Below are 14,829 nucleotides of genomic sequence, written 5' to 3'. Positions count from 1 at the left end.
TCAATAAACACGATTACACATCTGTTTAGGTAATCCTGGGACATCCAATTCATACAATCCATATCAAATATGGATCGCAACCTTGGCCCGACGTTCACCCTGATGGTGTTTCTTGCATTTCGAACATTCTAGATATGACTTAAAAGAGGATCTGTGACCTTGACGGTCACCTCTGATTGCCCAAAACTTTCTAATACTCCTTGATGTTCCAGAAGCTTCTGCCTTCCGTTTGTGATCAGGGTTACCACCGTCGGTCCCCTTACTGACATTACCATTAGCAGAAGGATTCGATTCCGTGACGGCATCCTTTGTAGTCTGCTCCATTATTACATGTTGCTCAGCCTCCTCAGCAATTAAGGCTAGCTCTACCACTTTCTTGTACAAAGTGTCATGAGTAGTGGTAATGTTCAAGTCCCGACTGATGGTGGCGTTCAGTCCTCTCACATACTTCTATATGGCCTGGTGAAATCTGTAGGCACTAGATCACGGCCACATTTGGACAGCCGATCAAACTCCAGAGTGTATTCGACCACAAACATTTTCCCCTGAGTTAGCTTCACAAAATCTTCCATATGTGAAGTCCTCACTGCAATATTATATAATTTTTCTTCAAACAGACTCTTAAACTCATCCCAAGTCATTACACTGACATCTTGAGTCTGTCCCACAATATCCCACCAACCGCGGGCATGATCTTATAACATGAAAGCTGCACAATTAACTCTCTCTGTTCCCGTCACCCCTATATTATCAAGGATGCGGGTGATTGTACTCATCCATTGCTCAGCTTTGATTATGTCAGTACCTCCCAGAAAAGTTAGAGGTTGCAGCTTCACAAACCGTTCAAATACGGAGTCTCGATGTGGCATCATGAACCCCGGGTTACCCACCACTGGCATAAGTGCTGGTGGTAACGCTTGTTCAACAGGGGCAGCCAGTGCCGGTTGCCTCAATTAACACAACTCTTCCTCTTGACGAAGTATGACACTTCGCATTTCTTAAAATATCTGCTGCCATTCAGCAGGCAGATTAGCATTGCCAACCCCCGCATTCAGCGGAGGCGCAGGCGGTGCCGGTGGATTGGTTTGGTCTACAACAGGCTCTACTAGCTCGCCCTGTGGTCTAGATGATTATGGAGGGTCCATTTTACAAACAGGCCAGTAATCAACAACCCTTGGCGAGTCAGGCACGAATACCACACTTACGCACTTATTGCCTTTAAACCCTAACTTAACTATTCATTCCATTTAAATAAACACTTATCATATAACATTTTAAAAAAATGGCATCAGATATCACATAAATACTCTAAATGCTCACATACTTCCGAAAATGGAAAGCGGTAAATAAATGATCATACAAGCAGTAAAGCATTTACTCTCAACACTTACTACACCATGAGTCGAGCTTGTCTCTGACGATGATTGTACATGTTCGGCCGGTCTAAAGGAAGTTTAAAAACCTTGGCGCTCTGATACCAAATTGTAATGCCCTAACAATTAGGCACGTTACCCAAGGTGATTAAGAAACCATAATCCCCTAAACGGGATTACTAGAAAGATAAACACGGGTAATTTAAACTTTAATCGAAAACAGATTGAAAATAAAACTTGTAATAAACTTAACTTTATAATCAAAAGTTACATGTTTCGGGATCCCAAAAAAATATTTTACAAAATATTACAAGTCTTTTCGCTAGCCGACCTAGGCGGTAAAATCAGAGTTTCAAAAGTACATCACTGGTAGACCCCAACCCGCTTGGTCTAGTGTGGCCCGAACATGTACATACATCGCTTAGCTCTCGCACTCATGGCTGATCTAAGACAGATTTACCCTTTCCTGCACAGTAGAGCACCCGTGAGCCAAGCCCAGGAAGACAGTATATTTATCAATAATCATAAATAACACATCACATGGATAGTAATGCCATTTCACATTTGTCTGTATGACACAGACCTGCGTGTTACACTTACACGCCTACTTATGTCTACGTGGCATAGACCTACGTGTTACGCTCACACGTCTATTTGTGTCTATGTGGCACAGACCTACGTGTTACGCTCACACGTCTATTTATGTCTATGTAGCATAGACCTATGTGTTACGCTCACATGTCTATTTACAATAAGGCCTTAGTAGAGTTTATCTCAGTTATAGTTACCGAGTCTAATTCGGTTATGCCTTGCTCGCATAACCCTATTTATATATATATGCAATCCATACATTACGTTCTGTCGATGGTTTATCCTGGTGATATATACCAGGTTTAACCCAGTTATGTCTTATACACGTAACTCTTAACATAAATGCATGCCCACAATTTATACTATAACATATAGAATCTTAGGGTAATAACCCTATCTTTCATACCAAATAATCACTCATATAACATATTACAGTATGCTCAAAATAACATCTATTGAGGGTAATAATCCTAACTCATGTCTTCATTGGATTAACAATAATACCATACATCATCGCTTTCTTACCTTCATAATATTCTAGGATAATAATCCTAGACCACATTTAATTAAACTCAAGGTACTAGTTTACCGAATCTAGCTTATTTATGCTTTAACCGCACAATTCATAATCTCAAATATACATACATATATCATGGCATATCAATAATTAACAATTCACTAGGGTAATAACCCTAGGCCAATAAACCGCTCACTTTAGAGTAATAACTCTAATCCCGGTTTCTAGTTACTCATATATATCATATTCCATATAAGCGCCATCGCGCATAACTCTACGTGCTAACTACTGTCTTACCTGATGTCCCACAAAATATGAAGATTCCAAATCCCCGAGTGCTCCTGACCAAGTACCGGTAATCCTAGTCACAAACCCAGGATACATAAGTATATGGTTAATCCCTAAATCCATTTTCACAAATTAGAAAACTGGCATTTAAATTACAAGTATTCACATGGAGCTCGGAACGAGCTTTCCAACAATACAAAGAACTTCCCAAACGGAATCCCAAGTCAAAAGTTATGGCCAAAACAAAAATCCGAAAAAAAAATACAATAAGCTGCCAAAAACTGGTCGCGGCTACTGGGTTTTAAAACCCAGGAAACCCAATTTCCAGCCACGAAAAATGCATCTAAAAATACCAATTTTCATGCTAAACCATCCCACAATCATAATAAACTTTCACCTATCATAAATCAAAAAATTAGAGAAGAATTACACCTAATTCACTCTCCAACAACACCAAAATATGCATCAAGATCTTCAATTTCAGCAAGGTTTAACTAGAGCGAAAATCCCAATTCAAGAGCTTCCAAACCATAAAAATCAGCATTTTTACACAAATTTATTCTCAATATAACTCAAGCAAATGCCTTTAAAATCATTAGGAACAATTCCATATCTTTGTAACACATACATGCCAAAAACAATAAGATTATCCCATTAATCCAACAAACATGCAAAGATGAACATATTCACACATAAAGCATGTTTTTCAATCTTATTTCAGCAGCTGAAATTAAATTAAACCAATTAAAATGGCTACCTCAACACAAGCACAAAGATTACCAAACTAAGCTTTGATCCAAGCAACAACTCACACATTCAATCAAAGAAAGAAATAGCTTAAGAAGGAAAAAGGGTTTAGCCATGAGAGGAGAAAACCCAGAAATATTTTAGCAACATATTCAACAAATAAAGGGATTAAGAGCTACCTCAAGCTCAAACCAAGCTAAGCACAACATCCACCAAGAATCTAAGCTTTCAAGACAAATTTTCTAACACTTAACAAATTGAAAATATGGAGAAAAGAGGGAGGGGAGGTTCAGCTGCTAGGGCTGGAAAATGCAGAAAATAAAACCCTCTTTTCCTTAAATTTCCCTTTTAATGAATCATAAGCCAAAATACACAATTACCACATTGCCCTTAGGGCTAAATTCTCATTTTCAAGCATATAAGGGCAAAAATATAATTCTCACATTTCATACATAAATAATAAATTTCAGATTTCTCATATAAAAATAAAATGCCAATCAAACATCCCAAAATTGTATTTCGGCCCCGAAACCCGGTTCGGCCCGAAATACCCGGTTGTGACTATACCGCGCCAACTTGTCAGAACTCGCCTGAAAAAGAATAAAAAAATGCATACTATATAATAATATAGTCCATAAGCACATAATTAAATTAAATTCATAGTTTTACCCTTCTCGGGTCAAAATTACTAAAATGCCCCTAGCTCACCAACGGGGTCTTAACATGTCATAAATCATAATAATTCACATATAATAATTCATATAATAATATAATTCTATAATTATACACAGTTAACTAGTTAGGGTTTGCTTATCCATTCTCTTAATCTTAGGATATTACAGTTAATGTGCATGTAGGCAGGGGGAGTATCCATAAGAATAGCCACAGATTTTTTTGCAATTGGCAAAGAGGTTGGTGGATAATGAGCAATAGGGATGGTGGTAGTGGCGACTTTAGTAGGATTAGAATGTGAAATAGCATTGTGTTTGTGAGTTGAGGGAGGAGTAGCAGGGGACTGGTTGGACAGAGAATTAACATCCGGAGAATGTGATTGAACAGGAGGCATGTCACGGGAGAGTTCATGGTATCCATTGGTAATATGTTTATCAATGTTCTTATCCTTAGAACCAGACGAAGAAGCAAAATCCGAAGCCAAAAAACCAACAGACTTCTTTTTTGGGAACGGTTTAATTGCAGATGATGTAGATCGTGATTAGCAATGTTAATGTTATCAATAGACTCTATTATTCCTTTGCCTTTTTCAGCATTGGTGACATGAGTAGGAATTGCAGGTAACTGTCTGGAATGAGAGAGGATTGGGTTTGTAGTATTACGAGACAAACGCGTAATGAAAGTCCACGGACCTTCCTTAGAAAAATCCTGTCGGTATCTATCATAACTTGTCTTTGGAAGAGCAGATCCTTCCATCCAAGGGCCATATGGGAGATCTGGGTGCAGTCCTTCATCCAATTTTTCTAAAAAAAATGGGACATTTATCAAAAACGTGCCCAATTATACCACATTCATAACAGAATTCTGGCAATCTTTCATAACGGAAGTCTAGCCACAGTTCATCATCCATCCAAGGAAAGGACACAAGTTGACCACGGAGCAAAGGCTTAGAAACATCTATGCCAACTCGCATTCTTAGAAAAGGCCCCCAACCTTCATTAAGCGAGTCATCATGAACTTCCAAGAAAGTTCCAATCATATTACCAAGAATTTTCGCCAAAGCTTCGGATTTACTAAGGAATGGCATACGATAAACTTGTATCCAAAATGGAGTGATGGTATAAGTGTCCATTGAAGCATTTTGAAGAACACTTGGAGGGCATAAGATCAAGTGCTAATTATGGAAGTGCCAAGGTTCCTTAAAAAGGACTCGTCGTAAATCGCCTTCACAGCCAAATGAAATTTTGTAAGAGTTAGTGTTGGAGTCATAATTCGAGATAGATACTTCGAATCGACCAACCCATTGTGTTGAGATGAAGTTCTTGAACTGCTTAGGATTGTACCCTCTCTTAGAAAAAACTCGACAGAGAAGACGATTGACTACTGGCCTTGGGGGAGGAATGCTAATATTGGACAGGTTGATGACTTCACTTTCTCTTTCAGACAGAGCATTAGACATGTTAGGAACGAAATTATCCATGGATAGTAAGATGGAACACAACGAAAAGAAGCAGAGGAGGAGTTACAGGAGAAAAGACTAGAGGAAATTTCAAAGGTAGAAGATGGGTGGGAACAGTTTAGTAGAAGTTAGTGATGAAGATAGGTGATGGAACAGTTAAAAAGAAAAAAAACGGAAAAAACTGCCATAGAGCGACATAAAGGGCAGACAACGCTCAATCCATATTGAGCGACATATACCATCAAATCCAAACTTTTTAAATAAATTTACTTTTAATAAAAATGTGGCACAATCCCATGAAGAAACGTGTAAGCCACAAACCCATAATACAAACTTTGAACCAAGGGAGTATACTGCCGAATAAAAAAAATAGTAAAAAAGTTAATATCCGCGTGTCACAGTATAGTTATAAGAAAATAGAAAAATTTAGTAATCTATGTAAATTTGTCAAAATATATAGGATAAACCGTCCAAAACAACCAGACCAATGTAAAGCGTGATGGCCGCTTATATAACGTTATTTCTTATGATTATCCGAAGGAAACTGACATGAAATTACATATACACGGCTGTGGCTCTCTCTTACACTCTCAGTTTTGAGTTTCAACTCACAACTTACAAGCTCTTCACAGGTCGGACACGAATTACATTTCTAAACGGTTCTTGCTCATTGCAATTCTTCACCTTCTTCTCTAAATTTTCTGTAATTTTTTAGCAATTTCAAATTATTAATGGAAGAATTACGGTACTTGTAGACAGATTTTGAGATTTTAGATGATCTCTCAAAGTAAGTTCCTGTTTTTAGGGTTTTAAATTCTTTGGTAAATTTCTAATTGGTTTTGGGAGACAATTAATCATCAAGATTCAAATTAGTTCTTTGATTGAATTGTTGTCCTAAAACTTCTGTGATCAATTTTTTTAATTCCATTTTTTTGCTAATTGATACTGTAAACTAGCTTTTTGTCTTGATATGAAGCCATAAACAACCTGTATTTAATTATTTATTGGTCTTATATCTGTCACCATCGTTGATTATCAATTATTTAATAGTTATATTTTGTTTCTTATGCTTAGGAAGAAAGAAATATGCGAAACTTCTGATCTTGGAAGTGGTATATATAACAGTTATAATATAAATAAAATAAATATTAGGTTGAGTGTAGTAGCAACCGAATCAATAAATTTTCAGTGTATTATGATAGTCTATCAACATTGTTCCATTGTTTATTGAGAGAGAAAGGTTTGTTGCTTAATTAGCTTTTCTTTGACTTTTATTTGCCGATCTTGATCTCTGCCGTGCCGTTTATTTCTTCTTCTTCTTCTTCTTCTTTTTTTTTTTTTTTTTTTTTCATATTCCTTATTATTTTATTTTCTTAATCTTGATAATTTTTTCGAAGAAATTGAGGTTGCCAATAAACTAATATTTAGACAGAAAAAAAGTAAAAAGGATCCTATTTTATAAATTATACATCAGGGCTTGATTTTTCATTTTTATTTTTCAATTGGACGTGGAATTCTAAAACTTATTTATGGCTACTGTTTTTTTATATTTAGTTTCAACTTGGCATTAGTATTGGCTAAATTTGACTTTGGTTAACATAGGTTTATCTGGTGAGGCGTGGTAATGTAGTGGCATGTTGGTTGTTGAAAAGTTTTGGTTTGATAGCATAGCAGGCCTTTAATAAGTACTGCTTGTAGCTCTAAAGTATGTCTTCAGAATCGTCTATTACTTCTAGTAATAAACTGTTACTGATATTTATAGTTGTTTATAACATTTTAGGTGAAAGAGAAAATGGGACAAGCCTTAGGCTGTGTTCAAGTGGATCAGTCTAACGTTGCTATTAAGGAAACATTTGGGAAGTTTGATGATATACTTGAACCAGGATGTCATTGTGTGCCCTGGTTTTTCGGAAGCAACCTGGCTGGGCAGCTCTCGCTTCGTGTTCAGCAGCTAGATGTCCGTTGTGAAACAAAGACAAAGGTTGTGTGGCATATAATTCTTCATGCCTTATATGTTTAATTATTACTAATTAGCTTTATAGTGCTTAAATAAGAATTTCGCAGCAACACCATATTTATGAAAGCAAACAGAGTAGGGTGCGATCTTGGAAGCTTCTTTATTGTTGAATACTAACATTTAACAATTTTAGCAGCATCAAAACAATTGGATAGACTAACAAGGATGTATATTGCAATTTCTATGTTTTAGTTACAAATATTTTGCTCATGTTGATCCATTGTATTCTTCAGGATAATGTCTTTGTCACTGTTGTAGCTTCTATTCAATACCGTGCTATAGCAGAGAAGGCTTCTGATGCATTCTATAAGCTCAGCAATACCAGAGCACAGATCCAATCTTATGTTTTTGATGGTAAAGAGTACAAACTGAAGATTACCAAATTTTCCTTCTCAAACTTGTCTACTTTCCATTTCCTTCATAGATATTTAACTCATATTTGCACGCATCCTCTGAAAGAAAATTAAATGATATGCAGTTGACATAGGGCCTTTTTGTTTGATGGCTTGTTCTACTATTTTAAACTCTGTATTTTTCATTGTTCGAAGTTTAAACCTGCTACTTGGACTTGGGTAAACTGATTTGAGGTGACAGTATTATGATTCTCTTTGATTCAGTTATCAGGGCAAGTGTTCCAAAGCTAGATCTGGATTCAACATTTGAGCAAAAGAATGATATAGCAAAAGCTGTTGAAGAGGAACTTGAAAAGGTAAAAACTAACATCTTTGTTCTGTGTAAGTTATAACTTGGTCCCACTGCATACCCCAAATTTCATGTGATTGGTTCTCGATATTGTAGGCCATGTCCCATTATGGATTTGAGATAGTCCAGACGCTTATTGTTGATATTGAACCGGATGAGCGTGTGAAGAGAGCAATGAATGAGATTAATGCAGGTTTAAAACTCTCTTTTCTGATATAATGATTAGGTTGGCAAAGCAGTAGCCATATTCCATACATTTCAATTTATATTATGTTTCTTTTTGCTTTTTCCTATACAATGCCACCTGGAAGTGGAAGCTTATTACACAGGAATCATATTATAGTTGACTTTGCGTTAATCATATCTGCAAAAGTTTTTGACTGAGTCTCTTAATCAATAGCTGCTAGAATGAGGGTAGCTGCTAATGAAAAAGCTGAAGCAGAGAAGATTCTGCAGATTAAGCGAGCAGAGGGGGATGCAGAGTCCAAATATCTGGCAGGGCTTGGCATAGCTCGGCAGCGCCAAGCAATTGTTGATGGGTTGAGAGACAGTGTGCTGGCCTTCTCTTCTAATGTACCTGGGACATCATCAAAGGATGTCATGGACATGGTTCTAGTGACTCAGTACTTCGACACAATGAAAGAGATTGGTGCATCGTCAAAGACCAATTCAGTTTTCATTCCTCATGGACCGGGTGTTGTGAGAGACGTTGCCTCACAGATAAGGGACGGCTTTATTCAGGCAAATGTCAATTAGGATTGTAGTAAGTAATGTAGATACATATGAATAGTTTGTTTTTTGTACGGACATACATTTTAAGATTGTTCTTAGCGTGTCTGACTTTCCTTTTTCATTTCGTTGAGCAAATAAATAAACCCACCGTCGTTGATTGTAATTGCAACATATTTCAATGTAAAGCGTATTGATTGTTTGTCCATAAAACATTAACCTATCGTGTTGTTCACATGTTAAACCTATACTTATTTCACATAACATATTTTTATACCATGATCCATCTGATTAGTAAGTATCATTTAGGTTAAACCTAAATTCGACCCATAACCTGAAGTGCCACTCCTACAATTTACTCTTTAAATCCACAAGGCATCAAAACGTTTTGCACCACGTAGATGATTAGTTTCTTCTAGAATACTTGGCTAAAACCGTATGTAACCAAAGACGATATCAAGTTAATAATGGTGAAACCAAAAACTACCCAGCAAAAGAATTTAGGTCATCATAGAGTAAGATGTAGCAACAATCTTAACCAGACTATTTGCTTTGTTTCCCGCCAATTGTGACAACAATGTAAATAAAATTTTAAAAAATGGGAAATTGACATTGGTTTGTGCCAATTATTTTATACAACCCATAACCACCACATATAACGAAACCAATAAGCATAACACCACACCCAAAGTTCATCGGAAATGTTCCAGTCCCTTCCTCTTATTCCTGTCCATGAAGCTCAAAGAAAAAACCAACCTTTCGAATGGAATTAGTCTCAAGGCTTGAGTACCAAAGCTAGACCAACCTTTGCACTCTTTTCAATTGCCCTGGTATCCACTTCTCCTGAGATGGTGAAGAGAGACTTTGGGCGCCACTCATGTTGAATAAGAGCACTTGCCTTCCCATAATTGTTCACTCTAGCTTTCAAATTGGTCAAGGGATCAAGTGCGTGTTGTGTGCCAATAGTGAGAGTGTTTTCATTGCTTGAAAAGCTATGGGAAAACTCTGCACCAACGTTAGTGTTGGTAAGGGGGCTTACAGTATGGTAGTACGATGCAGTAAGGGTGTCACCTTTATCATTTCTGCAAATATCGCACAACTAGGAATAAATATTTGCCTGAAAAGATTAAGCAAGTAATAAATAAGAAAAACAACTCACAATATCAGGGAAGCAATGAGATCATTGTGAATGAAATTCAATCCTGTATTAAATTTGGTGAAGTTCCCAGATGCTGTATCAAAGGACAAATCTGTTCCAACTGCCAAAGAATTGTTTCCAATCACACCAGAAAAGTTGACACTAGGATTTGCGGTCAATCCAATGCTAGTGCTGATCCCAGCATACTCGTGCTGATATTGGAGCTCAACCTATCACACCAAAATCGCGATATATGGTTTATGAATACCAAAAAGATCTGCCGATTAATACAGACATGTTCACATCAACTTCAAAACAATAAAGTTACTCCTTACCTTCCCAGATCTCTGATCGGGAGCAATAAAGCTAAAGATTGTCTTAAGTCCAGGTGCTGGTTCATCAACGGTGATGGTGGTGATAAGCTATAGATTCATGTCCCAACATTTTTCAAAAGATCAGCAACTTAAAATCTTATAATTTATCAGCATAATGATGACTTTTACTCAAGAATTAGATTAAAAGTATAACCAAAAAAAATTGTAGTTTATCTAAACTTACATTAGAGTTAGTGTCAACTTTTATGTCAGTCGTGATATTCTTGTTCTTCAACTGAGTGCTCAAATCTGCCAAAAATAGCTCGCCTTTCTTAACTCCAGTTGAAGTAATTGCCTGAGACGAGTATGAATTTTGCATATTAGAGACCATCATAACTATCCAAAACCAATACTATTAACGGACTATGGAAGAGTAATGCTAGTACAATAGCATATAAAAAGCAAAAAAAAACCAAATGATTCCAGAAGACGTAAAAATAAGGCAGGAAGATAAGAAAAAAGACATTGCATAACTATTGTTTATAGTATTTGGTACATGCATATTATAGTAAAAAAAAACACTACAAATGAAATCCGTATTGAAGTGGTTTAACTAACCATGGTTAATTTCAAAGAAATATAATTTTTTTACAAAGAAAGTCAAAAATGGATCAATTGTTCAGCTTGTTTAGTTTTTTTCAGCAAACTTAATAGCTCAAAAACATGGTTTCACAAACATATACGTTGCTTATTCAATTACACTAAAAATTCCATTCACTACAAGTGATAAATCCATTAAGCTTTCTTCTTGAGCTTCCCAGAAGATGTAAGCAAAATCCTATCGCAATACCGTATTACCTTAAAGTTCACTATCAACAATAAAAGAGTGCATAAACATATTTTACATGAAAACGAAGTCAACTCTAGATAATTAGTCATCCATCAGAATTCAATTGTTTTTCCTCCGAATTCAAAACCTCCATTTAAATATATCTATACATAACATCAAAATTAAAAGAAAAAAAAATACGGATATGCAATAATAATCACTTTAAAAGAAAGCTTACAACTCCGTTAGAAGTATAGGTAGTGACAGTAAACTTATGATCAGCCTGATAATCTCTGTACAGAAGATCTGCAAAACGTAATTGATTTCACAAAAATGTAATTAGACCTTGAATATATCTATATACATATAAATATAACATAAATCAGAAAGACTGACCTCTGGCTTTCTTGCCAATATCGGTATAGAGACCTGGTCCTTTCACCATTTTTTTCCCCGAGAAAATTCGAAGGGCGATAAAGGGGGAAAGGAGATAGTTTGGAATCGGAACCAGTTGTATTGTACTGTTTGAAATTAGGGGCAGAAAATGAGAGAAATGGAGTATAGAAGACGAAACCCTAGGTTCGGTCTACGGTGCATTGTTTGATTTGGACCGTTGGATCATGTATTGGGTAAGATTCGCATCGCTGGCCGTCAATCTGGTTGTGATAGGGGTTTTGGGCCTTGTTGAGTTTTATGACCTCGAGAATCGGGACAAATTGGGTTCGGCATATTCGCCTCATGGTCTTTTTCTGCTACGTGTTTGCTATGGAAAACTTAAAAAATAATTTACATAAAATATTATTTTTTTAAAAAAAAAATCATATTTAATAGTTGAAATTACGTAAATTATGGGAAAATTTTAAACATTTACAATTTTATGCCATATTCTTTTAACTCATGTGGGGTATGGACTTTTAAAAATATTTTTCATTTTTGTGATTTTATTTCTGCCACATTTTTGTAATTTATTTTTGTATTCTCATATTGAGTACTATGAAGTCATTCCATCTACGAACTTAGATTTCATTTTCGAACACAAATATTGCCTTAAACAGTTTGTCCGATCGCCGATCAACGCCCACCGTCCTCCGATCGTTGTCCTCAGCTCCGGCAGCCAGAAATTCAGTGTGCCAGACTTAAGCAAAACTCCTTCCCGACCAAAGTTCCTCTTTCTGGCACATTTTTTGACGCCTGTTTCTACTCCGACCAGTCTAAACCCAGAACTTCGACATCAAACCGAGTCGTTGTTTCACTGCCTATTTTCGTGGTGTTCGACTTCCCTGCTCCGACTGGGTTTCAGATTTGGTTTCAGATCTTGTTGGAACTTTGTGAAATGTTGAAAAATGATGTGTGTGAGTAGGAGTCCCACATGGGATAGAAACACTTCATTTGAAGTGTATAACTAGTGCAAGTTTGAGATATGGGTTTGGGCCCCAACCAAGGGGTACCCAGTTTTATGCGCATGGGTGAGGACTCACACACCGGACCACCACACACACGCGCACGCCGCCGCCGTCCGACCGTGCCGAGCTGGCGGGTGTGGTGTCACCTTATTTTTTGGAGAAAATTTATTTCTTAAATTATTATTTATTTAATTAATTAAAACAGTTTTCTTTTTTAAATAAAAACATGTTTGATTAATTAGTAAACATGGGTGAGGACTCACACACCGGACCACCACACACACGCGCACGCCGCCGCCGTCCGACCGTGCCGAGCTGGCGGGTGTGGTGTCACCTTATTTTTTGGAGAAAATTTATTTCTTAAATTATTATTTATTTAATTAATTAAAACAGTTTTCTTTTTTAAATAAAAACATGTTTGATTAATTAGTAAACAGAGATGCTTCCTGAGTTATAGCATCTTCCTGATTTTTTGCATCGTTCACACGATCCCATGTTCTAACGTTCCCATCCAGTAACGTATTTCTTCTCGTTACTACTATCAGCGCATTGCCTATATAATGCGACTGAACAGTGGGAGAAAAACACAACTTTTCGTTCTGGAAAATTATGCGATATATACACACTACTATATTACATATTTATATTTTCGCTTCGAGCAGTAGTCGGTTTTGGGTGTTTAATTTCGACGGTTCTCTATCGTGCAATAGAGTTTCGATACAGTGTGTTCAACTGGGCTGTTTTATCCTGGGGACGACGAGGCTGATAGTCTGCTTGCACAAATCTGGGTAGTGCCGCAAACGTCTTAAAGAGAGCGACCTAGTCCGCGACTCAACCCAGATTCTATTTCGGTAACTTCGTTCCTTTTATTTTCTGCAGCAACTAGTTTCTAACAATTATAAGATGTTTAGTTTCTGCCATGACTGCCGATGAGAATTTTGGTGTTATTGATATAAACAAACCTTTTCGTTTTGAGGGAAATCATTTTAAAAGATGGAAACAGAAAATGTTATTTTTCCTCACTACGAAAAAGGTTGCTTATGTTCTGACGACTGATAAACTTGTTGTTTCTGATACTGCAAAGGATGATGAAAAGCAGAAGCAAACTGCTGATTTAACAAGCTGGGTCGAGAATGATTTTCTGTGCAAAAATTATATTCTCAATGGTTTATCTGACAATTTATATGATTACTATAATTCTGACAAAACTGCCAAGGAAATCTGGGACGCACTTCAAAAGAAATATGACACTGAGGAGGCTGGAACTAAGAAGTATGCTGTCAGCCGCTACCTCAAATTCCAGATGACTGACGATAAGTCAGTGGAGGCTCAGTCTCATGAACTTCAGAAAATTGCTCACGAAATAATTTTTGAAGGTATGTCTTTAGATGAACAATTCCAAATTGCTGTTATTATTGACAAATTGCCTCCTGGTTGGAACGATTTTAAAAGTATTCTCAGGCACAAAATAAAAGAATTTTCTTTGGAAAGTCTGATCACTCGCCTTCGCATTGAGGAGGAGGCTCGTAAACAGGACCAGAAAGAAGAAGTGCTTGTTGTGTCAAACAACAACACTACGAAATCCAGTGTGATTCTGAAACCTACTAGGAAAAATTTCAAGAATCAGAATCGCAAACATGCTCCAAATCGTAACAATAATTCTCGGAATAATAATAAGAATTGGTTTCCAAGGAACCAAAACAAACAGCAGTAACCCCCTAATAAGAATGACCCGACACTGTTTTTGTGCTTTCTCTGTAACAAACCGGGTCATATGGCACGCAAGTGTCGGAACAGGTCTAGTTCTGCTCCGCAGGCTAACCTGACTGAAGAGTTGCCTTATACAGCTATGATTTCAGAGATCAACCTGATTGGTGGATCAAAAGGGTGGTGGGTAGACACTGGTGCTTCTCGCCATGTCTGCTTTGATTGTGCGATGTTCAAAACATACACAGCTGCAATCGAGGATAAGAAAGTGTTGTTAGGCGACTCTCACACTACTATTGTTGCTGGTACTGGCGATGTGGAATTAAATTTTACCTCTGAAAAA

At 36.9% G+C, this 14,829-nt stretch overlaps 3 protein-coding genes across 4 annotated transcripts; 2 read left to right on the top strand and 1 right to left on the bottom strand.

The window, feature by feature from the left end:
* The first annotated feature begins 6,198 nt into the window (after positions 1-6,198).
* LOC115700789 (hypersensitive-induced response protein 2) lies at positions 6,199-9,308 on the top strand. 2 transcript variants are annotated; one of them, XM_030628434.2, is made up of 6 exons: positions 6,199-6,279; positions 7,428-7,628; positions 7,898-8,018; positions 8,282-8,373; positions 8,463-8,559; positions 8,767-9,308. In XM_030628434.2, the coding sequence occupies exons 2-6, from the start codon at positions 7,440-7,442 to the stop codon at positions 9,120-9,122; spliced, it is 855 nt and encodes a 284-aa protein (XP_030484294.1). In that variant the 5' UTR covers positions 6,199-6,279; positions 7,428-7,439; the 3' UTR covers positions 9,123-9,308. The 2 variants fall into 2 exon arrangements, with proteins under 2 accessions (XP_030484294.1, XP_030484296.1); XM_030628436.2 differs by lacking the exon at positions 6,199-6,279 and adding an exon at positions 6,880-6,887.
* Positions 9,309-9,579: 271 nt separating this feature from the next.
* Positions 9,580-12,072, bottom strand: LOC115700790 (mitochondrial outer membrane protein porin of 36 kDa). The gene is made up of 6 exons (XM_030628437.2): positions 11,773-12,072; positions 11,615-11,682; positions 10,792-10,902; positions 10,569-10,655; positions 10,255-10,463; positions 9,580-10,177 (listed from the first exon to the last, which is right to left on the bottom strand). Exons 1-6 carry the CDS (start codon positions 11,819-11,821, stop codon positions 9,871-9,873), a joined length of 831 nt encoding a protein of 276 aa, XP_030484297.1. The 5' UTR covers positions 11,822-12,072; the 3' UTR covers positions 9,580-9,870.
* A 1,626-nt stretch (positions 12,073-13,698) lies between these two features.
* LOC115699798 (uncharacterized) lies at positions 13,699-14,493 on the top strand. The gene has a single exon (XM_030627341.2). It carries the CDS (start codon positions 13,699-13,701, stop codon positions 14,491-14,493), a length of 795 nt encoding a protein of 264 aa, XP_030483201.2.
* Positions 14,494-14,829: the final 336 nt, after the last annotated feature.

Source organism: Cannabis sativa, chromosome 8, assembly GCF_029168945.1.
Source record: "Cannabis sativa cultivar Pink pepper isolate KNU-18-1 chromosome 8, ASM2916894v1, whole genome shotgun sequence".
NCBI classification, from domain to species: Eukaryota; Viridiplantae; Streptophyta; class Magnoliopsida; order Rosales; family Cannabaceae; genus Cannabis; species Cannabis sativa.
This window is presented reverse-complemented; position numbering and strand designations above follow the sequence as displayed.